The sequence below is a fragment of the Lynx canadensis genome, chromosome C1 (assembly GCF_007474595.2).
Source record: "Lynx canadensis isolate LIC74 chromosome C1, mLynCan4.pri.v2, whole genome shotgun sequence".
NCBI lineage: Eukaryota > Metazoa > Chordata > Mammalia > Carnivora > Felidae > Lynx > Lynx canadensis.
This window is the reverse complement of record NC_044310.1, coordinates 28996290-29024238: the sequence shown is the minus strand read 5'-3', so window position 1 is coordinate 29024238 and position 27949 is coordinate 28996290. Positions and strand designations below refer to the sequence as shown.

The 27949-nt window shown below is 50.2% G+C and overlaps 2 protein-coding genes across 2 annotated transcripts; one reads left to right on the top strand and one right to left on the bottom strand.

Moving 5' to 3' along the window:
* Positions 1 to 137: 137 nt before the first annotated feature.
* UTP11 (UTP11 small subunit processome component) lies at positions 138 to 11293 on the bottom strand. Its single transcript, XM_030324143.2, has 8 exons — positions 11130 to 11293; positions 6565 to 6626; positions 5012 to 5114; positions 4274 to 4387; positions 3697 to 3790; positions 3479 to 3609; positions 1319 to 1429; positions 138 to 582 (listed from the first exon to the last, which is right to left on the bottom strand). The coding sequence occupies exons 1-8, from the start codon at positions 11190 to 11192 to the stop codon at positions 499 to 501; spliced, it is 762 nt and encodes a 253-aa protein (XP_030180003.1). The 5' UTR covers positions 11193 to 11293; the 3' UTR covers positions 138 to 498.
* Positions 11294 to 16162: 4869 nt separating this feature from the next.
* FHL3 (four and a half LIM domains 3) lies at positions 16163 to 24297 on the top strand. Its single transcript, XM_030324141.1, has 6 exons — positions 16163 to 16299; positions 21470 to 21643; positions 21732 to 21906; positions 22921 to 23090; positions 23184 to 23370; positions 23497 to 24297. Exons 2-6 carry the CDS (start codon positions 21488 to 21490, stop codon positions 23649 to 23651), a joined length of 843 nt encoding a protein of 280 aa, XP_030180001.1. The 5' UTR covers positions 16163 to 16299; positions 21470 to 21487; the 3' UTR covers positions 23652 to 24297.
* Positions 24298 to 27949: the final 3652 nt, after the last annotated feature.

Below are 27949 nucleotides of genomic sequence, written 5' to 3'. Positions count from 1 at the left end.
TGTCAGCACAGAGCCTGCTTGGGATTCTCTCTCTCCCTCTCTCCTGCCCCTGCTCATGCTCTCTCAAAATAAATAAGTAAACTTAAAAAAAAAAAAAAAAAAAAAAGAATGGAGGAAATAAACCAGAACGCTCACAGTTTTGTTCACTTTCATTGCCCTAGCTGCTAGCACTAATAACTATTTATTCTTCCTCAATTAGTACTGGGATTAGGGAAGAATTCATTTATTTTCCAAATTTGCAGTAATAAGATTATATAACTTTCATAAGGAAAAAAATATATAGGAATATAAAACTAAGGCTGATTTCACAACCCTCAAAACAATAAGACATGGGAAGGGGCTTTAATGGTGTCCACAGAAAAATATCACATGTCAGATCTATAATAAAATTACAAACAGGAAAAATCATGTCATTCAGGCTAATGGAATGTGAAGTTACTCAGGGGAAAAAAAAGGAATTCTCTTCTGTATGGAATGACAAAGCTCATCTGTACCACTTCAACGTTTTCGACGACTCTGAAATTTGTAAATAGCTGGGGAGTTCACTGTTTCTTTCTTCACCTTCACCTTCTGAGTTTTGTCCTACAAAAGATTAAAAAGGTTACCAGTAAATGGTAGGACAGCATTTTGTAAAACAGGAAGGTTAATAAACTATCTATTGGAAAGCCCCTAATTCAGTCCTTCTCAAAGTACAGGAAGGACAAAGCCCTACTACCCTCAAGTATCCCCAGATGCAGTGAATCATGTTCTCCCCTGGGAATCTATAATGCTACTACTATGTTGAAGTTTCCAGAAAAACTGAGAAGACAGGGAGTCAAATCATTTTTCTGTAGGGCTTATTCTCACACGGAACCCTAGTTGAGAAAGGCAGATCTGAATGATCTACAAAGCTGAAGAATTTGACATTTAGAGGAATGGTACTAATATGAAAGGGGCATCACATAATCCTTAGCTGTGCTATTTAACAACACAATGTTGTCTATTTTTAAACACCAATGAGTGGCACACACTGCTTTGTTAACCTGCTTAAATGTTACACATAGCTGCTCATAAGCTATAAAGTTCATATGCTACCTGATCCTACCCTTTGCTGTTCCAAAGCACTGACTAATAAGCCCCTTATTACCTTCTTAATCAAGGAACATTTCAACACTGTCAGAGTAACAGACACTGGCTCAAACCACTGCCCCTGAGGAGCAGACATTTTCACTGGGGTTGATTTACACCCAGCTGAAATCCAGTCTAAGTTAAAACCTTTACAAGAGAGAAAGGAAAAAAAATAAAATAAAAGGAAGGGCCTAAGGCTCTCTCTCCTTACCAGAAGATCTTTGCGTGTTTGAATTTTCTGTGCAATAACAAACAATTTCTTCTCGCGTTCAATCCGCTGCGTCAGGCAGTTATACTGCTTTTGCCTTTCTTTAGCTATCCGCTGTGGAAGAAATACACACCCGTTTTCAATAAAATTAACAAGATAAAAATGAATTAAAAACTGCTTTTAATCCACTCAAGTCCAAATGCATAAATGGTTTCATCAACTCCCTCCTCCTTACTCAGAATCAACACAAGGGACCATAAAATTGCCCATTTTAGGAACACCAGATTCTAGAGCTAACAGAAAGTTGGAGACTTGCCCAGGGACACAAGGATCACCTGGAACAGAGTCAGGACTGTCCCACGAGTCTCACGGGTCCCAGGAATCTTTCCACTACTACACTAAGCTGTTTGACCTTTGTGTGAGCGTCCCGGTTACCTAAGGCAATGCAGGAATGAGCCAATCCTGGAAACCCTACACAAAGTGAACAGAGAATAGAAAGGCTAATGGACAGTGTGCAGGTGTCTGAGAACCACAGAACTCAGAGAGCAGGACTTTTTCAGCAGAAGCTGACCTGAGAATTCTCACTGCTGAAATATCCCCTCAAAGGCCAGTGGCCCTTCAATTTGGGGGAATCATGAACCCCTGAGAAACTGAAGAAAGCTGTGGATTCTTTCCTGAAATAAATGTGTATGCGTGTTGGTGCAAATTTGTGCAAATGCATATGCCTATCTGCACAAAATGTCTGTGTGGAATGCGAGTGTTCACAGACTTCCTACAGCTCATCCATGGGCTGCCCACCCCTCCAAGTTACAGAGAGATTAAAAATTCCCTTACAATCCACCATCAGTCTCTTAATGAAAATATTTTTGCTTTAAACAAAACAACCAGAAGAAACAACACCACTGGACAAGAACAGCAAGATCCAAATCTTTCCAACTTTACAAGGCATGTCTGTGAACTATTCTGTTGGGAGCACTAATCTCTTTAGAGACCACCATAACACTTCAGAAGTGTTAGTGACACAGCTAATTGAAAATACAACTAATTGACAAACAGGGTTATCACGAGAATACTAGTCAGCCGGCTCCTCAGCTGGAAGTGTTATCTACAAGGGGGGACCATCACCGGGCTTCAGATTTAAACAATTCACCAATTCTAGCATAGTCTCGCAGCAGTGGTTTCAGACAGCTTTTGTTTTCACTTTATTACACAGACTGTCAAATTTATGGGATTACCCAATATAGTCAAACTAATTAGGGGTATTTATATTACCAACGCAAGTTTAGCTGCCTCTGAGCTAGAGAAACTGCTGTGAAATTAAACATTGGAAGCAAAGCTGATGCGGTGTAAATGATTCAAATCAAAACAGAACAGCTGTCTGCTTGAAACACATTGACAGCATTTTTTTTTTTTAATGAATCAGTCAGAAGTGAGAGTTCAACTCCAGAAGGCTCTGAGAAAAAGCATGTCTTCTGCACAAACCCAGTTACAGTGATGGAAAGCACCATAAGGAAAAGTCAATACAAAATTCTGGTTACAAATGTATAATATGTAAAGACTTTTTGAGATGTGTATTTGCTGAAGGTTCAACATCAGAATATACCAAATCCCTAAATCTTCAGTGTCCCCTCCTCTCTCTGCATTTTACAAGGTAGGCATCAGTCACAAGTCTTAAAGGCACAAAGCCCAGAGCGAGAGGTGGGATTCAAATGCAAACCTAAAAGCCAGACCAGGGGCACCTAGGTGGCTCAGTTGATTGATATCAGTTTGGGTCATAATCTCAGTTTGTGAGTTTGAGCCCTTCACTGGGCTTGCTGCTATCAGAGCCCGTTTAGGATTTTCTGTTCCCCTCTCTCTCTGTCTCTCCCCTACTCACACTCTCACACTCAAAAATAAATAAAACATTTAAAACAATTTTTTTAATTAAAAAAAATAAAGCCAAACCCTTAAGCTTCCAACCACTAAGCCACACTATGCCACACACCCCTCAATCTTAAAAACCAAGAAACCTTCATCCATTCCCATCCCATCATCAAATCTTCCTTCCACTTTTCTAAGGGAACTTAATGAGCTTTCCTTAATTATAGTAAATGCGGGGGGGGGGGGGGGATGTGGATCCTAGATTCGCCTAAGCTCAGACCTGAAAGCAATGGAGAAAATTACCTTAAGTCGAGTCTGCTGGGTAACCCCCTTCACTTTCTCCTTCTGCAAGGTCTCTATTGTGGGTCTATTAAAGACTCTGTCAACAAGTTCCGGGGCTGTTCGCAGGTGAGTGGCAATATCAAACTGTTCAACTGAAAGTCAAGACAATTCTTAAGGCACTAACACCAAACATACACCAACATGCTAGACTATCCCAGAAACCCTCAAACATTTCATACCTTCCTTTTTGGTGTCAAAAAAAAACACATGCTTATTCTGTTGCTTCCCCTGGAAATCCAGCAGATGGAGCTCTGATTTCAGTCTTTCAATTTTCTAGAATACAGAACAGGATCTCATTTTACACTGGGTTCTTCCAGGGTATCAGAGATGAATGTCAAAAGTGTAAACCATTTCACATCATTATCACGAGCCAGCAAAAAATGTGCTTCATTCTTTTAAAGAACGGCTAAACATCCATCAAGCACCAACCACAGTTAAGTGACTGGGCTACACATTCCACAAAACTCATTTAATCCTTACAACAATCCCATGAAATAGAAATGAGGAACCAATCTCTCAAGGATGTTAATTTGTCCATAATCATGGGGCTAATAAATGGCAGAGCCAGAATTCAAACCTAAGTCTGTCTCATTTCCAAATCTGAACTCTTTCCACTCTACCATACTGACTACACTTCTAAATCATTATACCATACACAAGTACTTCAAGAAGAAATCAACTTATAATTTGAAGTCACTGAATCTGCATTTCTTTCCTTAACAAAAATACAACAGAACAAAGGGCTTCAGTTGTTACCTTAGCTTCTGCAACCCTTTTCATTTCTATGTATTTGACATCCTGGGTTTTCATCAGTTTCAGCTGTTCTGGAGTTACTTCTTCCTTAGTCTCCTTAATAACGTGAACTCCATCCTAAAATCCAGATTTAAAAGATACAGTCCCTCTTAGATTAAAATCACTGATAAGCTGTCAGCATAGCTTATGACTGGAACAAAGACAACTGAATGCCATCTGCAACAGCAGTCCAATGTACTTAGCCCCTAGATGCATGTTCAATTTAGCACCTCATCATCCACTCTTAGAACAGCTCCAGGCAGAGGTGGCTGGGTGGCTCAGTCAGTTAAGTCTGACTTCGGCTCAGGTCATGATCTCACGGTTTGTGAGTTCAAGCCCTGCGTCGGGCTCTGTGCTGACAGCTCAGAGACTAGAGCCTGCTTCGGATTCTGTCTCTCTCTCTCTCCCTCTCTGCCCCCCACCCCCACTTGCACTCTCTCTCTCAAAAATTAACATTAAAAAAAAAAAATTAAAGAAAAAAAAGAAAGAAGAGCTCCAGTCATAAGACAACTCAGATTCAGGAGTAGAAATGCATGCTGTTCATGAAGGGACAGTTTGCCTTGGATACTGACCAAGAGCATTTGGACCAAGTGGAGAAGGGCTAAATAAAGGCCAAGGCTCCTTCCTCTCCATCTCTTCCCCCATCTTATTTTCTTTATTGAGTTGGAGCTCAGAATACCAACTGATCCATTAGGTACCCACCTGGAGTTTAACCCGAGTCATTTTATAGTAGAATTCATCTGGATTTTTTTCAAGAGCCTTCTTCCGGAGAGCTCTGAGGTACTCTTGCTTTTTCCGGTAGTCACTAAAAGGCAGTTTAAGTGAAGTTCATAACAAAAAAAATCCAAAAACAAAAAAGCACAAACAAAAAAACCCACAAGAGCACACTTTACAAGCATCTAAAGTTCATACAAAATGAAACTCAAAAAAGCCAGAGCAATGACTAGATTTGATCCAGACTCCACCGTCACTAATGTTGAGATCCCGTCACTGTAGGCTACTCTCTTATCCCAAAATTCACCTGAAACTGTCCCCATCTCACATGTTTTAGCGCTTTTTACATCTTTAGAGGGAAACACCAAAGAAAGCACATATTAAAGCTCATTAGAAAGGGTTCTGATCAGGGCGCCCGGGTGGCTCAGTCGGTAAAGCGTCTGACTTCGGCCTAGGTCATGATCTCACAGCTCGTGGGTTTGAGCCCCGCATAGGGCTCTGTGCTGATGGCTCAGAGCCTGCAGCCTGCTTCAGATACTGTGTCTCCCTGTCTTTCTGCCCCTCCCCCACTCACGCTCTGTCTCTCTCCCCTTCAAAAATAAACGTTTAAAAAAAAGAAAGGGTTCTGATGCAAGCTTGGGCACCAACTGACCAAATAAGGTTCCAAAACTACACAGCACAGAATAGCATACTGACTAGAATCGTGGACTCTGAAGCCAGACTATCTGGATTAAAACCTTAACTCCACCACTTCTAGCTAAGTAATCCTGGATAATTTAGCTAACCAATCTGCATCTTAATTTAATCTGTAGAATGGGTATGATGAGAACAGTATCCCAGAAGGTTGTTGGGAGGAATAAATAAGTGTAAATATTGCAAGTCTCCCAAAACACTACCTAATCCAATAATAGCACTCAGTTATCATTATTAGCCTTAACTCTGGGACCCAGAGCAATCCACTTAATCCATCACCATCTGTACCAGGAGCACAAAAGGACCTCAGCTGACATGCATAGTTAACAAATAATTATAATTTATTCTCCAAATAAAGTGCCAAAGAAGAAAAATAGAGGTAATTGTTTTATGAAATGTTTTCAGAGTTCATTATCACCCACGCTCAGTCTTATGAATCCATCTTTCATATCTCTTCATTCCACACCACACACGGGGTGATGTAAGAGACTCAACAACTGGAATTTTAGATTCTATCTTGCATTTCAAGAGAAGGGAGAGAAAAAAAGAGATTCTGCTTTTGGCTCAAACACCAAGGCAGGGGCAAATCAAAGCCACTATGAGCAAACTATCTGGAACAACAGAATTAGAAAAAATTCGCAGTGCAACTGTAGTTAAATAAATAACGCTCTGCCCAAACAAAGAGAGAAGTTTAGGGTCACAAACAAGTATCTGACGGGTTGCCAGCGTTCTGGCCATTTTATCAATGGCAGGAAATTATCCCCCGTCAGACACTTGGGCAATCCAGATGCCGTGCAGGGAAGTGGTCAACCTTCTTGGCAGCACCTCTACCAGGAAACCGAACTCACTCTGCGCGAAGTTTGTAATCTTTCTTTTTTTCCAGCAGGCCCAGATGTTTTCGAAAGCCAGGCTAGAAGACAAAAGGGAAAAAAAAGAAAGTGCTTAGTTCCCCCAGCAAACACATGCCCAAATCAACATGACACCTCACAAGAACAAGAGTCTCTGGAGTGCTCAGTAAATCCATGTCCTTGGAGCCAACTTGCTACCCTGTTCCCTTCCCTCCCCCACTGGGCTCTGCCCAAGGATGAGAGGTACTATACGGACGCCAGAGAGGTCATAAGCACTGCCATAGTAGGTTTCCTGGCCTATTAAGGACAGAGAGAGGCAACAATGACTCGGCACTAAGCAAGCAGTTGCCAGCTGTACTAAAATTACTACAGCCTTAATCCAAGGGTTTAAAAAATACTATGAAGGGAAAATATAATAACAGGGAGGCAACTGTGGTAAGGGCTCTAAATTTAGAGTCCAAGAACTGGGTTCAAATCCAAGCGTTACCTCTTAACAACCTGTGACCTTATGCAAGTCACTTCACTTCTCTGAGCTGCTGTTTCCTAACTTTAAAACGAGAATAACAATACCTGCTTCCCCTGGTTATCATTAGGATTAAATGAGCCTCTGTAAGGGGCAGTGCTGGCACCTGGCCTGGCACAAAGCAAGTACCCACCACATGTTTACTGTTATTATTATTCCTTTGGTAAGAAATAAGAGAGAAAACCGAGTATGACACAGAATACCCTTCTGACACAGAACTTGGATAGCATGGAAGGCACAAGGATTATATCTTGGTATTATCTTTCTACAAGCTATTTGTTGAGCAATTAATATATGTCAGTATCTGTGCTAGATGTTTCTGCCCACATCATCATAACAGGCCACATTTATTAAGCACGTACTCTGTTACAAAGCAATCTGCTGTGCTCATTACACACAATCTCTTAATCCCCAAAACAAACAGGAGAAGTAGATAAAACATACGATTGTTACCCGAATTTTCCAAAAGGGGAATAAAGTTTAGAGAATGACTTGCCCAAGAACACAGAATAACTGGCAAAGCTAGAACCAGAACCCACTCTATGTCAGGCCAGAGTCTGTGCTCTTTCCCACAAAAGACCGCATCTTCTCCTGCTCTGAATAATCTCAATTTTTGAGAAGGTACATACACTTCTTTTTTTTTTTTTTTTTTAACGTTTTTTTATTTATTTTTGAGACAGAGAGAGACAGAGCATGAACGGGGAGGGGCAGAGAGAGACGGAGATACAGAATTGGAAGCAGGCTCCAGGCTCCAAGCCATCAGCCCAGAGCCCGACGCGGGGCTCGAACTCACAGACCGCGAGATCGTGACCTGAGCTGAAGTCGGACGCTTAACCGACTGAGCCACCCAGGCTCCCCAAGAAGGTACATACACTTCTAATACAATACTACACACAAGTTTAAACTTGTATAATATTAGCAGATGACATTTTTAAGTTACCTTGCTCAATTTTTATCCTTGAAATGATGCAACAAATAATTCAATAATTAAAATAACAGCCAAACTGAAATCAAAAACACAACAAACACAAGAAACAGGCGTTGGCGAGGATGTGAAGAAGAAGGAACCCTCATGCACTATTGGTGGGAATGAAAATGGATGCAGCCACTGTGGAAAACAGTATGGAGGTTCCTCAAAAATTAAAACCAGAGGGTGGCCCGGGCACCTAGGTGGCTCAGTCGGTTGAGTGTCCGACTGACCTCAGGTCAACTCAGGTCATGATCTCACAGTTTGTGCGTTCAAGCCCCTCATCAGGCTCTGTGCTGACCGCTTGCTTGGAGCCTGCTTCAGATTCTGTGTCTCCTCTCTCTGCCACTCCCATGCTCATGCTTTGTCTCACTGTTTCTCAAAAATAAATAAATGTAAAAAAAAAAGAAATTTTTTTTTTTTTTTTTGAAACTAGAGAGTGGCCTGGGTGGCTCAGTCAGTGGAGCGTCCGATTCTTGCCTTCAGCTCAGATCATGGGACTGAGCCCCTGTGTCCGGCTTCACACTGAGCATGAACCCTGCTTAAGATTCTCTCTCTCCCTCTCTTGCTGTCCCTCTCTCCCACGCATGCTCTCACTCGCTCTAAAACTAAAAAAAAAAAATTCAAAACAGAAATACTCTACCATCCAGGAATCATAGATACTGGCTATCTACCCAAAAATTACAAAAACGCTAATTCAAAGGGATCTGAGTTATAGAAGAAGACTGGCCATTGCATCTGAAGTAGCTCACCTCATTATACCTACTCCCTCCATACAAAACATCTTCAGTAGCTGGCCCACCACCTCAGTGAAGAACCTATGGCATAAAGTCCAAACTTTACCCAGACATAGAGTACCCTGGTCAACATGTTTACCCATCTTTCCAGCATGGCCTTCGTCTTACCTCTCCCACAAAGAGCCTCTATTCCTACTCAAACATGACCGTGTCATGCTTATGTCCAGCCTTAGAAGCCCTCTGTCTTCTGGAGTGCCGGTGGCTCAGTCAGTTAAGTGTCCGACTCTTGGTTTCGGCTCAGGTCATGGTCCCACGGTTCGTGAGTTCCAGCTCCACAAGTTTGAGCCCTGCGTCCGGCTTGCTTGGGATTCTCTCCTGCCCCTCCCCTTCTCTGTTAATCCAAACCAACTACTTACAACTGATATTTTGGATACACTATTCAACCTCTTTAAGCATCAGAGTCCTCATATGGAAAATATGGATAACATCCACCTCATAGACACACTGTAGATTTAAATGAGATCATCCTTGTACAGCATGTTGGGCTGTACCTAACATACAATCAATGCTCAAAAAGTGACAGCTATTATCATTCCCTTCAAAGTTCAGCAAGTTTCACCAGGAAGCTCCCGCGTCATCTCTACTTTTCCCATTCAAATTCCTCATTTGGCAGTGTTCCTGTGCTATCTCTTATACAGGTGCCTCTTTTTATATATTTATTTTTGAGAGAGAGAGAGAGAGACATGGAGTGTGAACGGGGGAGGGCAGATAGAGGGAGACACAAAATCTAAAGCAAGCGCCAGGCTCTGAGCTGCCAGCACAGAGCCAGAAGCGGGGCTCGAACTCAAGAACCATGAGATCATGACCTGAGCTGAGGTCGGAGACCCATCTGACTGAGCCACCCAGGCTCCCCTTTTACAGGTGCCTCTTTATTCATCTTTTAGTGGCCTCTGGATTCCTGGTCTGATTTCTGGCTTTGCCAGTTGCCAACTACAGCTGTATGTCTTTAGGCAAATTACTTAACCTATCTGAGTCTTAGTTTCCCCATCTGCAAATGTGAGAAAATAACGGTACCTACCTCCACACGATGTCAACAGTTAAATGAGATAACGAGTAAAGCATTCTGCACTTTTGGCTCTGGCCCACAACAAACACTGCTATCGTTACTTTTTTTTTTTTTTTTTTTTTTTTTTAATTTATTTTGAGCGAGCAAGCAAGCAAGTGGGGTGGGGCAGAGAGAGGGGAAGAGAGAATCCCAAGCAGGCTCCACTCTGTCAGGGCAGAGCCCAGCTCAATCTCATGACCCTGGGATCATGACCTGAGCAGAAGTCAAGAGTCACGCTCAAGGACTGAGCCACCCAGGCGCCCCTATCATTACTTTTAGATAGGCCCACAAATAGGTTCAAACAGGTACCACAATTAAGTGGCAAACTGCACTATTGCTCCTAGCACACGACTGAGCACACAGTAAGTGCACAATAAATACCTGATAAATGCTATTAAGGAGGAAGACTGACTCTGGTTAGGAGGCCTTAGTTCCCCCCATCAGTAAGCAACACAACTTTGGACACATCTTTCTCCCTCTCTTCCCCACCTGCAAAATGAAGTTGGACCAGATAACTAGGTTGTATAAGTGGTTTTTAAGCACAGTGAAATGGATGCGCTGGTTCTGCATATATTAAACTAGTTTCTACTCAACTTCCCCAACACAGACACACCCTCCACAGAAGTCCTACAACTGTTTATCCACCTGAATTTGGGGTTTAGGACTCGGCAAGTCACTTCTGCTCTCTGGGCCTCAGTTTGTTCACCTGTACAATGGGGATGGAAAACATTATGGCCTGAGACATAAAAAGCGTATACGGCAGACCTTCATAAGATTCTGCGCTAAGCCCACGCCTGTCGGTGTTACATGATCAGCACCGATCTCTTGGGTTACTGACCCCCGCCCCCCTACGCAGTGGGCAGGGCTCTGCACCCTTAGATGGGGGTTCCAGTTCCAGCCGGTATGCGCTTTGGCCTCACCTTCCTCCCAGGTCAAGCATTTTACACACGGCGTCTCACCCAACTACCTCCGCACTGAAATTCCGCAAGACAGCTTTGATTATACCCAAAGAACCGGTCGGGAGGAAGGCAGGGAACGGGAACGACGACCCCCCTCCCCTCCCCAGGCTTCGAGGCTCCGCCCCAGGCACGCCGGCATCATTAGCATATATTTGCATTTATTTACGTGCCCCAGCGACGCGCCAAAGGGACCTGGTCCCGCAGGTGAGGAGAAAGGGGTGAGGGAGGCACACGGGGCCACGGGCCAGCGCTAGTGGGACCTGTGCTGTCCTACCTGGCTTCGCTCTCGGTGTTCTCGCTGCCGGGACTTAGCCGCCTTCCGAAAAGCCGCTGCCATCGCTACTCACGCCTGGAAAAGCTCAGGAGACAACGCCAGCACCGCACCGCCTCAGCCGCCTAGTACCCCGATCCTACCGGAAGTAGGCCAGGGCGCCAGACGCTTAGAACCGCCCACTTCCTCCCCGCAGCCTATCCGACCCGTGCCTTCCCGGAACTACGTCATCTAGCAAAGGCGTCCAGCGCGAGCTGCTTCTGGGAAGTGTAGTTTCCTAGGTCTAGTCTCGTGACCCTGCAAGACTAAGTTCTCATTCGCCAGAGCTTGTGCACGTGTACCCAGATCTCTCGTTTTCGCGCTCGGCTCCGCGTGGTCACCTGGGAACACGTGGCTGGCACTGCCCTGGGGCTGAGCCGTGCTTGGAGTGTGCGCATGTGCAGTCACCAAACAGCTCTGCTCCACTTGCCCTATTTACACGGTGTGTTTAGAGGCAGGAACCGTGTGAATTTTAACGTGTACAGGAAAGAGCGTTCTACAGACAGGAGACCTTAAAACCAGGTTTGGCTCTGCCACTTACCAGCAGCTGTGACTTTTGACAGGTCTCTTGACTTTAATGAGCATCATTTTTCTTCGTCCATAAAACAAGGATAATAATAGCGTACACCGCTCGCTTCACAGGGCCGTCTCTTGACTCACAGTTGAATGGAGGAGTTCTATCCCTTACAGTAGTTGTAAAGTTGGAGTCCCTCACACCCTCTGGGGCATGGCAGCTGGCTGACAGGACGGGTATCAGAGGCAGCACAATGTAATGATCAGGACCATAAACCATACAGGTGTGATCTGATGCTAACAGCCACCAGCCAAGACAAAATTAGCTTCATTTAACCTCTGTCTCCCCATCTGTAAAATGGTGGTAATAATACTATTACTTACAGAATTGCTGCAAGGATGAAATGAAATGGTATGTCTAAGGTGTTTGCTGCCGCGTTCACCTCTTAACAAGTTCACAGTCGGGACGCCTGGGTGGCTCAGGCGGTTAGGCATCCAACTTCGGCTCAGGTCATGATCTCACGGTTTGTGGGTTCGAGCCCCATGTCTGGCTCTGCCCTGACAGCTCAGAGCCTGGAGCCTGCTTCAGATTCTGTCTCTCTCTCTCTCTCTGTCTCTCTCTCTGCCCCTCCCCCCTCTCTGAAAAAAAATAAACATTAAAAAAAAAACACCTCACAGTCAATTGGAGCAATGGATGTTGTTGTTGTTACTACTATTGTTACTAAACCTACCCATAAGGATAGAGAGAGGGTTGGGCACAGCAGAGCTCTTCAGAGGCATTTGGTTTCTTTTCCACTACACGAAGCTAACCCTCAGCGAGTCCTATAATAGCACCCATTTGTCATGACAGAGCTCACTCCTCCAGCTGAGACACTCTGAGGAAATCCTCTCCTCAGTCCCAGGAAGCGCGAGTCTAGTAGACGGGTGGGTACGACAAAGCTGAAAGTAGCTGAGATCGGCCACGTGACAAGTTTTTCCCTGCCTGTCCGTCCAAGCCTTGCCCAACGCAGGCACATATGTTAACAAAACCTCCACCTCATTTGTGACTTAACCATTGAAACACAAGGTCCTTCATGATTTAGCCCACCTTCCCAGTCTCAGCTCAATTAAGTGGGCCCAAGAATCAGCCCTGGAATTGAATTGCACACCCACAACCTATCAGCTTGAATTTAGGGCCACATCGTCAAATTCTCTGAGCCCCATGTCCTACTCTACCAAATAGCGATAATAATATAACCAACTCCTGTGGCTTTTGTGAGAACCCAAGGAGGCAACGACTAGCACTTAGCATGGTGCCCTGCATATAGTCAGTATTTAACATGTTAGCTCTCCCTCTACCCACTCCCCCCCCACCCCACACGCACATATTCATTTCACCCTCTGCACCCACAGAGCATCACCAGGTTTGGGGGCATGAGAAGACTGTTTCTGGGCAATCTAGAAGACGCTGTCTGCTAAGCCATGAGGTCTGGCAGGGGCTCCAGGCAGCCCAATGGGTAAGAGCAGGCAATACGCCCAGAGAAAGAAGGAAGTTTTCTCACTGGGGGAAGGAGGGCTTGTGATCACAAGCATCAAGGAGTGATTCAGCACCCAGAGGAAACCATGAGAAACCTGTCAGTTGTCAGTTGTCAGGCTGTCGCCTTGTCTTAAAAACACTTCCAAGGAGAAAGATGGCTGGGAGACCCTGAACAAGCCCCCTTCCACCACAAGATAAGAAAGGGTGGGTGGGGGCCTCCTTGGTGGGTGAAGAGACAACCAGCTCCCACTGTATGACCCAAGGGTAGTCACACAGCCATCAGGCTCTGCTTCCAGCCTCTGCTCAAATACACCTGTTCCCTACAGGGAGGGTGGGGGTGGACTGATGGGAAACGGGAACAAGGAGTCCATGTGGCTGATCCCTAGACCTTCCTGGGGCACGTTGTCCTCCTGGACCAACAGAAATGTGAGCCCACTCGGGAGCTAGAAATGGGGAGGGGAAAGGACAAAGCCCCTATCCTACACCAGCATCCCTCCCCCAGGCTGAGCCAAGTCAGAAATCTAATTTTCTCTGGCTTCCAGATCCCTGGCCCCAGCAGCAGAAACTTAACAACTGACCATGAGAAGGAATATGTTGGGCAGGGCGGGAGTCCCACCTCTTCAATACCTACTGTGTACCTTCCTTCAAGACTCACAAGAATGCTGTGAGACAGGGGAGTCCACTACTCTTCACAGATGAGCAGACTGAGGCTTAATACAGTTGAATGACTTAAGAGGCTGCAGGGCCTGACAGTTAAGCTCTTTTGGCATAAGGAGCTTTGACATTTGACTGGATATGAATCCAGGCTTTGCCATTAGTAGCTGTGTTGCCCTTGGCAAGTTAACTCACTCTCTCTGTACCTCCATCTTCTCATCCTTAAAATGGGTATAAGAATACATATTTCATGCGGCACCTGGGTGGCTCAGTCAGCTGAACCCCTGACGTAGGCTCAGTCATGATCTTGCAGTTCATGAGTTCAGGCCCCATGTCGGGCTCTGTGTTGACAGTTCAAAGCCTGGAGCCTGCTTCAGATTCTGCCTCTCTCTCTCTCTCTCAAAAATAAATATTTAAAAATATATTAAAAAATATATATTGCATACCGTTGTTGGAAAATCAATTACACTAATATATGCAAAGTGCTTAGGCAGAGATCGGTGCAAAGATCTCAGGAATTACTGGCTCTTATAAAGGCTGTTCAGCAGAGATTCAAGCCATGAGTAAATACCAGAGACCCCCAACTCTACCTTTGATCCAACACCTTCCTTAGTCATAACCCCTCCCTCTCGGAAGGCTACTCATCTTTGCCTCCCCTCACCCCAGAGCAGACCCCTTCTTGTCATCTCTCCAACCTGGCAATCTTCCCTGCCCTCCCCAGGGCCAGGAGTCTTCTACATCTTCAAGACAAAACCCAGAGAAAGGGCGCACCCATGGGCTGGCTGTTCACCCTCTGGGACTCCAGATAGCAGGTACCTGTGATCCAAACTGGGGCGGAGGAGAGTTGAAACTGAAGCAGCATCTGTCATTCCTTCTTTCATCAGGTATTAATTATGTGCCAGACCTTGGAGCAGGTATGGGGAATACAGGAGTGAATAAGAAGAAACCTGTCCCTGCCCTCATGCAACTTACAGTCTAGGCATCAGGCACAATAATACACAAACAATTGGTTTAATTTTGGAAGGAAACCTGGCCTCGGGGGTGACTTGGTACCCAGGAAGGCGGGCATATGATTCAGAGATGGGAGAGGAAGGTACTCAGGAGCCCCAGCCTGGGAGGGAATGAGTCTGTGCTCTGAAAGCTTGGCTGGATCCAGCCTGGGGGATGGGAGAGCCTCTGTGGGCATCTCTTACTCTAGAGGCTGAGGTTATTTCTAGGGTTGGTTTGTTGTCTCTTGTTTTCCAAACAGCACAGCAGAACCTCCTCCTCCCTCCCCCATCCTACCAGATCGAGGCTATTTATGCCTAGTGACAAGCCTGAGGATCCCAGGGGGGGTGGCCTCAAGGACCTGGAGGGGCCTTGTGTCCCTGGCAGCCGCCAGTCCTCCCTCCCAGGCACAGGGAGGAAGCCAGAGGATTGGAAACTGTAGAGGTGGGGAGTCCTCCTCCCCACCTCTACAGTTCCCTCCACTTCCCTCCACACTGGGTGGTTCCCTCCACTTGCCTCCACACTGCTGCCTGCAGTGCCCCATCCCTGCACACTCCTCACACCCCTCCCTGAGAAATCCAAAAATCGTGGGGCCAAGGGCTAGGGTCTCCCCTGGGCCTCAAAGGTCAAAACTATTCCTGGGCATTGTCGAACCCAAGGCGGAGCTCGTCTGTCCCAGGGTACAGCTGGAGGTGAGGAGGTGGTGACCTCTGTTTTTGCCCCCCAGAGTTGTGAAATCAAGCCCTTTGAAGGTCCAGGCTCTAACCAGGGTTGGGGGTCTTCTCTTCACTCCTTGTTTCCTGAGAACACCTTGGTTCCCACTAATAAGAGCCATGACAGCAGTCAAAAGCACCCGCTCTTGCGGGCTGAAGTCCTCTTTTACAAACTCGGGCTACGTGTGACCCCTGGGGGTAAGCTGGGGGGGGGGGGCATGAAGATGGTATGTGGACTCTTGGTCCCCCAGTGGACCTTGTTCGGCTGGGTCCAGTACCCCTCGCCTGAGACCGAGTACAGCCGTCTCCCGCTGGCTGCTGGTGGGAGGCGTGGGGGAGGCTGGGAGTGAGGACAGAGAAAGCAGGGAGGGGACGGGGGCGGGGTCCTGGCGGCCCGGGGAGGTAGGGAGAGCCAGGTTAGACTGGGCGGGCCGAGGGGCCCTGGGGCGGGATCCGGCCCAAAGAGGAGGTGTGGGCGGGGTCTGGCCCCCAGCCTGCGGGATGCGGGGCCGGGGCGGGGTCCGCACTCTGCGGGCAGGGGCGGCCGGAGGCGGGGTCCGGGCGGGGCGGGCCCCGCGCGCACTTCCTCGGGGAGGGGTTGGGGCCGAGCTCCCACTCGCCCACACAGTCCGTGTGCAGCCGGCACCCTCACCGGCGGCGCGCTCGGCCCCCGCTCGGCCCGGCCCGCAGGTACGAGCCGCCGCCGAGGGACGCGCGGCCCGGCTTCCCCGCTCCCGCCGCCCGCTTCGAGGTGAGCTCCCCGCCGTGCCCGGCGCCGAATCCCCGCTCTGGGCCCCGGCCCCCGCCCCCCGCCCGGGTCCGGCCGCGATAACCTGGGGACGCGCTTGGAGCGGGAGGCGCGGGGGCGCTGAGCCCCGGAGGGCGCCCCCCCGGATCGCACGGATCCCGGCCGCCCGGCGGCCGGGCGGGGGCTGCTTCGAGACTTGGCGGGGGGAGGGGGCCAAGTTTGAAACGGAGAAGCCAGAGTCGAGCGAGGGACCGAGAGGGTTCGAGAAACTGAGGCTCCCAGAAAGGCCGGTGGAGCGAGAGCGAGAGCGAGACAGGGATACGAGCGATAGGCTTAGATAGGGGGAGGCTCAGGGATGCCCGAAGCAGGGACAGAGACTTGGGCGTAGAGTCACCGAGAGCCGACCGGAGGCATAGGGAGGGACCCAGGTTTTGTGGAACGGAGCATTTGAGGGAGAAGCATACAGTGATCCCAGTGAACACGCTGTAGCGCCCTTCCCAGGGCCTTGCAGGGTCCTGGACAAGTAAGGGGCCCTTGAAGCCTAAGCTTCTTTAGCCTTGTGGTAGATCAGCCTCTGTGAGGCCTATAGAGAAGTCCAGAAACTGGAGACAGAGACACTTAGGAACAGAGATGTTAAGAGAGAGAGAAGGGGTGGGGTGGGAACCCCTAGGAGACCCTCAGATACCAAGACTTGGGTGTACAGAGGTAGAAATCCGCAGAGCCGGGCCCTTGCAAGATGACTAGCCCACCCAAAACATAAAGACAGCTGAAGTGTGCAGAGACACAGACATGCTGAGTGGGACAGAGCTGGCTCTGACGGAGGTGCACTGACAGCTTGGGTCAGACCTGGAGAGACTCAGGCCTGAAAAGACTGGGAAGCAAGGATGTGGAGAAACAGAAACTGTGGGCCAGCCAAGCCCCTGTGAGGCAGAGGACCTGAGACAGACTGAGATCAAAAAGGAGCCCCAGGCATACACCAAGACAGCCCCAACTTATTTTTAAACTCAAATCTTGGACGCACTGCTTCAGCCCTGGGGGATCCGGGGTGAATGAACTGTTCCTCTCCCGTCCCCAGAGCAGCTGCTGGATCCTGCTTCCCACCCCCCCCCTTCCCCTAAACTGCTCTGACTCCCAGGCCCCATGGGGGGAGGGGAGGGGAGAAGGGAGAGTTTGGGGTTGGTGCCTGATAGCAGGATGTGGGGGGTGAGGAGAGTTAGGTTTCTCCCCTTAAATCTCCTGTCAGTTCCTGGGACTTGGGGGGGGAGGGGTCTGAGCTGATCCTGACTCACAGCTGCGGGGCCTCGCCAGGGTCCTCCTGGACAGTATAGGGTGGAGGTGGGGGCGGGGGAGAGTTGAGGGGTTGGCATGGGTAGTTGGAAGGGCTTCTGGTTGTCTTCCAATCGCGGGGTTAGCAGCTGGGAAGAAGAGTCAGGCTCCTGTGCTAGTGATGTCACCAAGTATCTCCTGTGTCCCTGCTCTTAATGTTGACCACCCTCTTTACCACCACTGCAGCATTTTTAGAGAGACAAACAGGAAAGGGCTCCAGGCTGGAAAGCAGGGAACCTGGCCTCTCTGAGACCTGAGTGACCTTGGGCCTGGCTTGTAGCCGGTTTCTGTACTCAACTGTAAGATGGGGATGGTACCCTAGCCTGCCTGCCTTTTGTGAGATCCAGTGAAGTGGTGGCTGGGGTTGCACTTTGTGAGAGGCCACACTTTGTGTGAACACCTGCGTACGTGTGTGAGTTACGCTCACTGGGATCAGGCTGGCCCCGCTGACCTCCTCAGCCAGCCCCATAACCTGGGCCTCTTTGCTTCCCCCAGCAGAACTGGAAGTTGGTGGGGGGGGGGGGTCCCTCTTTGTTCTCTCCCTGGGTTTACCCTGGGAATGTCCAGATCAAAACCCAGGCCAGCTCCCTGACCCAGGCCTGGCTCAGAAACTTGACTGACCCCAGTGTGAGTGAGGGGGCTAATAATAAAAACACCGATGGCTACCATTTACCGACTATTCACTTTTTGCCAGGTGCTTTCCAAGCACCAACATTTAAGCCTAACGACAACCCCAGGAGTAGGAGGTAGTCTTAGATAAGAAAATAGGCCCAGGAGCTTCAGTGACTTGCCCAAGATCACCCAAATAGTAAGTGAACAACAAGTCAGGATTCAGATCCACATGCCACATTTGGGCCTCTATCACTACATGCCACAGCCATTCTGAGCTCTGGGAGGTGCCAGACGTGTGTGTCTGGGTCAGGTGTAGGAGTGAAGTGTGTGTGTGTGTGTGTGTGTGTGCATGTGCATATTGGTGGGAGCAGGGGCTGAGAGCCATCTGGCAGACTGAGCAGTCTACCCTGTGCTCGAGCGTGCACACGCGCGCGCGCGCGCACACACACACACACACACACACACACACACTAGCCATGAAGGAAAATAAGATTGGCTCTCTTCCTAAGGGCTAAGCTCCCTTAGCCCTGCCAGGGAAAGTGGGAGGGAGATGGGGAGGAAGGGGGATGGGCAGGGACAGGTGGGCCTTGATAGTGCCCTTCACTGTCCTCATTAAAGCCCAGCTGGACGGACTAGGGACTAGGGAATTCTGGGAAGGAAACAGAAGCCATGCTCATACCCTATTTGGGGTGCCCCTGTCTCAGAGTGGTGACTGCATCCCAGGGGATGGCCCCAGAGCTAGCCTGGGCCTGGGAAGGTGATGGCTGCTGTGGGCCAAGCCAGGAAGGAAGGAAAAGACCCAGGGCACCCCTGGACAGACCGTAGCCACACTCCACCTGTGTGGCCCCCTGCTGCCCAGTGGCTGACAGCCCAGACGACACTCAGATGTTGGGCCAGAGGAAACCCAGGCCCGACTGGTAGGGAGCGGACTGAGAAAGAGGGCTATGCTCTACCCTATAGCACAACTCTGCCCCAGGAGTCACTTCTCTGAAGACCCCAGCCCCTGGAGGCCTCATGGCCTGGCCCTGGATACAAACTTTGTGCCCCCCCCCCATTGTACAGAAGGGCAGTTTTGAGTTCACAAACCATCCCTTCAAGAGCCAGGCCCTCCAGGCTTGGGGCATTTGCTGGCGCCTGGAGTCTGAACTCCAAGCCAGAGCAGTACTTCTTGGCCAGAATTTCCCACTGGGGGTGGCTGAGAAGAGGAGGTCTTTCCCTCCTCCACTTGAGCCTGGGCAGGCTCTGGGGACTGCCAGTTACTGGGGTGAATGGGGGGAGGGGGTAGTGGGTTTGGTGGGTTCCTTTGTCCTCCCCAGGCTCCTCTGAAGCTGTGGGAACATCCCCTTCCTCTGAGTCCTGGTAGTTCCTCTCCACCCACCCTAGGATCCAAGCCCTTAGAGAGCAGACTTCATGATGGAGGAGGCTGGGGGTGGGGAGCTCTGAATCTGGGGCTCGAGACGAGTCAGGGGCAGCAGAAGGGACTGAGAACCCCACTTCCCTACCCCCCCCACACTCCCCATGCTCCTGTTCCAGAGGCAGCTGTGTGTATGACCTCATCCCACAAACATGCTTTGTTCCTGAGAAAATGGAAAGTGTCTGAGGTTTGGTGGGGGCTGGGTGTCTGCAGCAGCAGCTCTCAGGGCTCCCCCCTGCCTGACTCCCCACCCGAGAGGGGGCCTGATTGGGGAGAAAGTGTCTCCTGTGACTCCCACTCTCACCCTCCACTCCCCCTGCCCCAAACCCTTAGAAACCAGAAAAGCTGGGGAGAGGCTGTTTCTCCCAGAGGCAGGGGGTGGGAAGTAATGACCCCAGGGGATGGAAAGAACTGCCAGGAGCGGATGCCCCCGTCGGAGATGGCAGGGGGCACGCTGCATAACCTCCATCTTCAGTTTACCTCTCCCTCCCCTGGCATCTCCGTTCCTTCTTCTCTCCCCTGTTGTTGGTCAAACCTGACATCTGGCCATCTGCGCTGCCACAGCTGCTGCATATGTTGCAGGCCAAGGCTGCCCAGGCTGGTGTGACCAGAGACCCCGCAGGGGCCGGAGGGGGGGTGAGGGCAGAGGGTCCAGCTGGGGAAGCTTGGCTGTGTCCAGCTTGCAGGACTTCCTTCCTGCTTAAACCTAGGCTGAGCCTCTCAAGTCCTTGCTTGGGCTGATTCTGCAGGAGGGAGGCCCGAGGTGACTTCCACCTCCGCCATTCGCGACCCAACATCCTTCTACACACCCCATTCATGTCCCTATGCTCCTCACTCCGGAGCTCTGGCTAGAGGTTCCTTTTTCCATGTCGCTAGGGCTCCTTCCTGGGAGTCAAGAGAGGGTGGGGGTGCTGTTTATATGGGATATAGAGTGGGGTGGCTCCCTGCCCCTGCTGTTGTCCCCTCAGGGACAGTAGGAACAGTGGAAGCTACACTCAGGCTGGGGCAGGAAATGAGTCACTGACCCAGGAAAAGCCCCCTCCCCCCAGATCTGCCAGGGCCCAGATAAGAAAACAACTTCTGCTTCCTGATTTTTTTTCCTGACCCCTTCTCTCCCTCCTCTCCCCGCCCCGAACCCCCATTAAATGCAGAAATAAACATGCAGGGGGTGCCTGGGTAGTTGAGTGTCCTATTCTTTATTTTGATCCCTGATCACGGGATCATGGGATCGAGCCCCGCATCTGGCTCCTCGCTGAGTGTGGAACCTGCTCGAGATTATCTATATCCCCCTGCCCTTCTCCCCCCACCCCCGCTCCTGTGCGTGCTCTCTCTCTCCCTCTCTCTCTTTCTCAAATAATTAATTGGTTAAAAAAAAAAAAAAAAAAGAGGGACGCCTGGGTGGCTCAGTTGGTTGAGCGTCAGACTTTGACTCAGGTCATGATCTCGCAGTTCATGGGTTCGAGCCCCACGTCGGGTTCTGTGCTGACAGTTCAGCCTGGAGCCTGCTTTGGATTTTGTGTCTCCCTCTCTGTGCCCCTCCCCTGCTCGTGCGTGTGTGTATGTGCGTGTGTGCGTGTGTGTGCGCGCACGCGCGCGCGTGCACACCTGCACGCTTTCTCTCCCTCAAAAAAATAAACGTTAAAAACAAAAAAGAAAGAGAACAAATGTGCCAGACTCCTCGGTTTCCAGAAGCAGCCCTTCCTCTTCACCACCTGTTCTGACCTGGCATTTCTTATGCCTGGTCTCTTGCAAAAGGCTTTTACAAAGGGCTGAGTCACAGCCCCTCTGGGTGACCCACGCCCCACCTTTTGCCCCTGGCAGGGCGCACTCATAGCCACCATGAGCGAGTCCTTTGACTGTGCGAAATGCAGCGAGTCCCTGTATGGCCGCAAATACATCCAGACGGACGACGGCCCCTACTGTGTGCCCTGCTATGACAATACCTTCGCTAACACGTGTGCTGAGTGCCAGCAGCTTATCGGGCATGACTCAAGGGTAAGGACTGGACCTGACAGGGCAAGGAGTGGGTGGAGGCTGGCGGAGGGGGCAAAGGTGCCAGTGTCCCTTGCCACACGCCCCGCAGGAGCTGTTCTACGAAGACCGCCACTTCCACGAGGGCTGCTTCCGCTGCTGCCGCTGCCAGCGCTCACTGGCCGATGAGCCCTTCACTTGCCAGGACGGGGAGCTGCTCTGCAATGACTGCTACTGCAGCGCCTTCTCGTCGCAGTGCTCCGCCTGCGGGGAGCCCGTCATGCCTGGTACGTCCCCTGGGGGGCTCGCCGTGTGTGGGACCAGGTGCCTGCATCTGGGTAGGGTTCTTGCACACACAAGGGACTGGTGCATGTATGGTGCGTATGTGGAGGCTGACTATGCTTAACACCTGCACACACAGCATCTTTCTGGAAATTCAGTGTATACAGGATGGGTCATGCCCGTGTGCTCCCGGGAGGTTAGCATGCACGGGGACTGGCATACCCAGCTGTACACACGAAAGCGGAGCATGTACAAGAACGGACAAGCTTGGTACATTCCTGAGGGTTTGGCGTGTGCCGCACCAGCAGGCCTGCTACGCGCCTGTGAGTTGACCGTGTATGGGCAGACGGACAGGCTTGGTACACGCCGGGGCGCTTAGCACGTATGAGCGCCTGCACGTGTGGTACATGCAGAAGCAAGAAGTGCAAGGAGACCATCATGTTCAGTGCATTGGGGCTTGGTGTGTGCAGAAGCAGATAAACAGAGGGCTTCACGTGTGTGGTAACCCGCATGCCTCATAGTTATGTGAGGCTTGAGGACGTGTGGAGCATGACATTGTTAGGACATGTCAAGGCTTAGCGTGTACTGATCGATCACGTCCGGGGCATTAGAATTCTGTGTGGGCAAAGACTTGCTTGGCTAGTATATGTAGGATCGTTGTGGTGTGCTCAAACCATCACGTCTGGCATATAAGGGCTTAGTGTATACCGAGTCATCGTGCCTGTGACACGGAGGCCTGGCGTATGCTGAGACAGTCATATCTGGTACACATGGGGACTTCGCTTATGCCAACTCCTCATGTCTAGTTTCTGGGAGCCTAGCATGTGCCCAGCGAGCGTGTGCAGTGTTCGGGGGAGGGTAGCATGTGCCGTATATGGGGCCAGGGTCCTGCTGCATGTGCATGGATGCCACCCTGCTTAGGCTGTGGGAACAGCGGGGACCCTCCTCGGGAGGGTAGCAGAGGGTGGCACTCAGGAGCTTAGGACACAGCCTCTGAGTGGGACCCCTGTTCCCCACAGGGTCCCGGAAGCTGGAATATGGAGGCCAGACGTGGCACGAGCACTGCTTCCTGTGCAGTGGCTGTGAGCAGCCGCTGGGCTCCCGTTCCTTTGTGCCCGACAAGGGTGCTCACTACTGCGTGCCCTGCTATGAGAACAAGTTTGCGCCTCGCTGCGCCCGCTGCAGCAAGGTGGGGGCTGGGCCAGTGGGGTGGGGGTGAGCCAGGCTCTGTTGTGGGGTGGGAACCGCCACTCCCTCCCACTGACAGATGCTGCCCCCGTAGACGCTGACACAGGGTGGCGTGACATACCGTGACCAGCCCTGGCATCGAGAATGCCTGGTCTGCACAGGGTGCCAGACGCCCCTGGCAGGGCAACAGTTCACCTCCCGGGACGACGATCCATACTGCGTGGCCTGTTTTGGAGAACTCTTTGCACCCAAGTGCAGCAGCTGCAAGCGCCCCATCACAGGTGGGACAGAGGTCAAAGGACAGAGCGGGTAGGGTGCAAGCAAGGGAATGGGATCTGGTGTTGGGTGAGGCTGAGGGACAGGACCGCGCTCCGGATCCGCAGAGCTAACCTCCGGCCTCCCCCCAGGACTCGGTGGAGGCAAGTATGTGTCCTTTGAAGACCGCCACTGGCACCACAGCTGCTTCTCCTGTGCCCGCTGCTCCACCTCCCTGGTGGGTCAAGGCTTCGTGCCGGATGGAGACCAAGTACTGTGCCAGGGCTGCAGCCAGGCAGGGCCCTGAGCCAGGACTCCTGGGCCCAGGGCCTCCCAAACCAGGGCTCCAGGACTAAGGCTCCTTTTCCAAACCACCTTTGGGACCCAGCCCCACCCCCCACCCCCAAATTGGGGCTCCTCCTGGGCTCCAGGATTCAGCCTCCCTGCTCCCACATCCCAAACCGGTACTCCCTGACCCAGGGCTCCCAAACCTGGGCTCTTATGGAGCCTCCATGATTCAAATCCCCTCTGCCAACCTAGACTCCCCCTACAGTCTGGGTTCCCAGATCCCAAGCCCTCTCCCCAAATCAGGGCTCTAGACCCAGCCGTCCAAACCTGGACTCGGGGGCCCAGGCCCCCTTTGATCTAGACTTCTTTCCTGAGACGTTAGGTCCTCTGTGGGTGCCTGAGAAGTCCTCAAAAGTGGGCTGTATTCAGGTTTGACCCTCCCCACCGTCATCCCAATCTAGCCTCGGGGCTGGGGCTCTCTGGACAGCAAAACAGGCGTTCACACTTTAAAGGGGTCCTAGAGCACAGGGTTTTGCCCATCCGGTATCTGTCGAGTGTTTTCTCCTTTCATTTGAGCTCCATTCTGCCCGGAGATGGGCAGAGGGGGTGGGACTGGCTCACCCCGCCCTTCCAGATTCTGCAATAAAGCAGTGTGAGGAAGCGAAGGCCTCTGTGTGTTTGTCTGGGTTTGGCGGGGGGTGGGGGGGGGGGCGGGGGAGGAAGGTTCCCTGGCAGACAGGGAGGCTCTGAGGCTTTTCCAGACCTCCTCCGTGCAGGGCAGAGGAGGAAGCTGCTGGGATGGGAAACCTCCGGAGAACGGGGATCCCGCCGCTGCTACTGTCCACCTCAGGCTCCGCCAACCTCCCCTCTGCTGGCGAAGGACTTTTTCCTCCGGGTGGGGAAGGGAGGGGGCTTGGGGGAGGTCCCGGACGGGAGCGGAGTTGGCAGCGGGTTCCCCATCCTGTACAAACCGCCCCCCTCCACTGGCAGCTCTTCCCAAATCCCGCTGAGCACCCGGTGCGGATTCCCAGTCTGGGCCCAGACCCTCAGCCCCCTTCCCCCTCTTCCCGAGGATTAGCGGAGGCGGCCCGGGATCCGCTCGGGGCCGCACGTTTTTTGCCAAAAAAGGCAAGGATGCAGCTGCACGCGCCGCGGGAACATCTGGATCCGATTCCCGGCATGAATGGGTCACGGCCCCGCCCCCCCGTGATTCAGGGGCGGAGGCGGGAGTGAGCGAGGGGGGTTGTCCCCCAAAGTGGGGAGATGGGGCGGAGCGCTGCTCCCCACCCCGGGTGTCGGTCGCCCGCGGCCCCTGCCCCGCCCTCGGCCCCCCGACGGTCGGGGGCGCGCTCCCGGCACGCGCGGCGTGGGGCACTCCTTGTCCTGCCCGCCGCCTCTTGGGGTGGGGACCCGAGCTGCAGAGCGAGTGGGCCTTAGGGCCTCGTGGGGGAGGGGCCCTCCGGTCCGGCAGAACCACGCGATCATATGTATCTCATACTAAATCCTCCCAGAAATCCTATGAGGCGGGCATTTTTCCACTTCACAGAGGTGCAGACTCCGCTTGCCAGTTCCCCAAAGTCACCTAGGTAATCACAGGTGGATTATTTTCAGACTGCCTCCCGGGCCCGATGCAAGTCCTAAACTTTCTGAGACTGTGGTTGCCATTTTTCAACAAACCTTTACAAATACCCAACATGTGTCCTTACAACTGATAATTATATGTTTACATTTTTGTCACTTTCTCCCAACGGCTTCTGTGAAGGCTGGGCTCGCGCCTGCCTTGCTCACCCTTCTATTTTCAACTCCCGGCACTTACTACTTGTTCAATAAATACTTGTGGAGGAAGAGTAGTCCAAGCATAGAAAACAGCTGGTGCAAAGAACGGGAGGCTTGAAAAAACATATGGCGCTTTGGGGAAGCAGCAAGTAATTTCATTTGGAGGAAGTGCCAAGAGACTAAAATGGCAGGCAGAAGCCAGGTCACAAAAAATCGAATGCCAAGTTAAACAGACCTCACCCTGCGGGTAAGCAGCCAGTGGAAATGTTTCAGCAGGGGCATAAGATGATCACTCTGACTGCAGCATGAATAATGGATTGAAGGGGTAAGATGAGCAGGCTCTGTAGGAAGCTAGCGCACTGGTCCAGGTGAGAGATAAAGAGGCAGGTGGCATCAGGAGTGGAAAAGACAGGACTCGGTGACTGATTTGATAGACCGGAGAAGGAGGTGTTAGGGGACGGAGGTGAATGGTTTTGCTTAAGTGGTCCACCCACCTCAGAGAGAGATGTACAGGTACTGTGTCATTGATCCAAGATAAATATTTTTCGTCTTTAACATCCCAGAAAGCCAGATGCATTGTATAATGGGTAGATGTGACATAGATGGCCAATTTTTTCTTCTTTCTTAGTGGAACATAATGATGGAGTTAACATTTGATGACATCTTATATTTGATGATATATCATAGATCCCAAATCCTCCCCCCCCCCGCCCCCCAACACAGTCTCTCCAATCTTGAATGGAGATTTCCCACCTCTTTTCTAGAGGTGCAAGAAAAGCCTCTGGTGAGGACTTTTGCCTGGAGTGCTCTCCCTGCGGTTTAGATCTTGTTTAAATTTTTAGACATATAACCCTCACAACACCCCATCAGCAGGCAAGATGAGAGTCATTATGCCTGCGTTATTTTTCAAACTTTGAAAAACATAAAGCAACGCGTTCTCATTGTAGAAAAATTGGAGAATTCCTAAAAGTAAAGAGAAGAGGCAAATCACTAAAAATTGCTGGAGATACTATAACTTCCTAGTTCCTTTTTTGTTAAGCATGCATGTACATATGTGTGTCTTAATTTTTAGGGCTTATTTATTTATTTATTTATTTTAACGTTTTATTTATTTTCGAGAGACAGAGCATGAGTAGGGGGGCGGGCAGAGAAAGAGGGAGACACAGAATTTGAAGCAGGCTCCAGGCTCTGAGCTGTCAGCCCAGAGCCCGACGCGGGTCTGGAACCCACGAACTGTGAGATCATAACGTGAGCCAAAATCAGATGTTTAACCAACTGAGCTACCCGGGTATCCCATTTTTAGACTTTTTAAAAATGTTTATTTTTGAGAGAGAAAGCAAGAGTGGGGGAGGGACAGAGAGAGAGAGGGAGACAGAGGATCTGAGCAGGCTCTGAGTTGAGAGTGGAGAGCCCAATGCAGAGCTCAAACCCACAAATCTTCAGATCGTGACCTGAGCTGAAGTTGGACACCTAATCACCCGAGCCACCTAGGCATCCCTTAATTTTTAGGTTTTTTTTTTTTTAAGTTTATTTATTTATTTTAAGAGACAGAGAAAATGTAGGTCAGGGAGGAACAGAAAGAGAGGGAGGCAAAAATTCCAAGCAGGCTCCACACTGTTAGCTCAGAGCCCGATGCAGGTCTCAAACCCATGAAACAGAGAGATCATGACCTGAGCCAAAACCAAGAGTTGGACACTCAACTGACTGAGCCACGTAGGCACCCCTCTCCATTTTTAGTTTTTAGTTTATTTTTTAATTTGAAAAAATAATGCATGTATAAGTTAAGAAAAAAAACTTTTCATGCTGGGTATATACAAAGAAAAATTTCCCTCCTGTATCAGATCTTCCAGGCTGTCTCCTCATTAACAATTAGTGTTGAACTTCATTGAGTTCATATAGATTCTTTTAATAGATTTATTTTTTATTTTTTAATGCTTATTTATTTTTGAGAGAGAGAGGGAGAGAGAGAGAGAGCATGAGTAGGGGAGGGGCACAGAGCAAGGGAGACACAGAATCTGAAGCAGGGTCCAGGCTCTGAGCTGTCAGCCCAGAGCCCGATGTGTGTCTGGAACCCATGAACTGCAAGCTCATGACATGAGCCAAAATCAGATGCTTAACCGACTGAGCCACCCAGGCATCCCCTTAACAGCTTGATTGAGGGATAAGTTACATACCATAAAATTCACCCACTTTGAGTGTACAGTTCAATTACCTTGAGCAAATTTAATACAGTTGTGGAACAATCATTGCCATAATCAAATTTGAGAACATTTCTATCGCCACCAAATTTACTGTCACTCCGCTCTCACCTCCAGCGACAACCACTCATCTCCATAGACTTGCCTTTCTGGACATTTCATCTGCATATACCCTATGACATTTTTTGTATATGGCTTCTTTTAGTGAATGTGATATTTTCATGGTTCATTCATATTGTAGCATTCCTTGACTGCTGAATAATGTCCCATATTTTGTTTACCATTCACCACTTAATGGATGTTGGGGCTGCAACCAGTTTTTGTTGATTATAAATAATGCTGC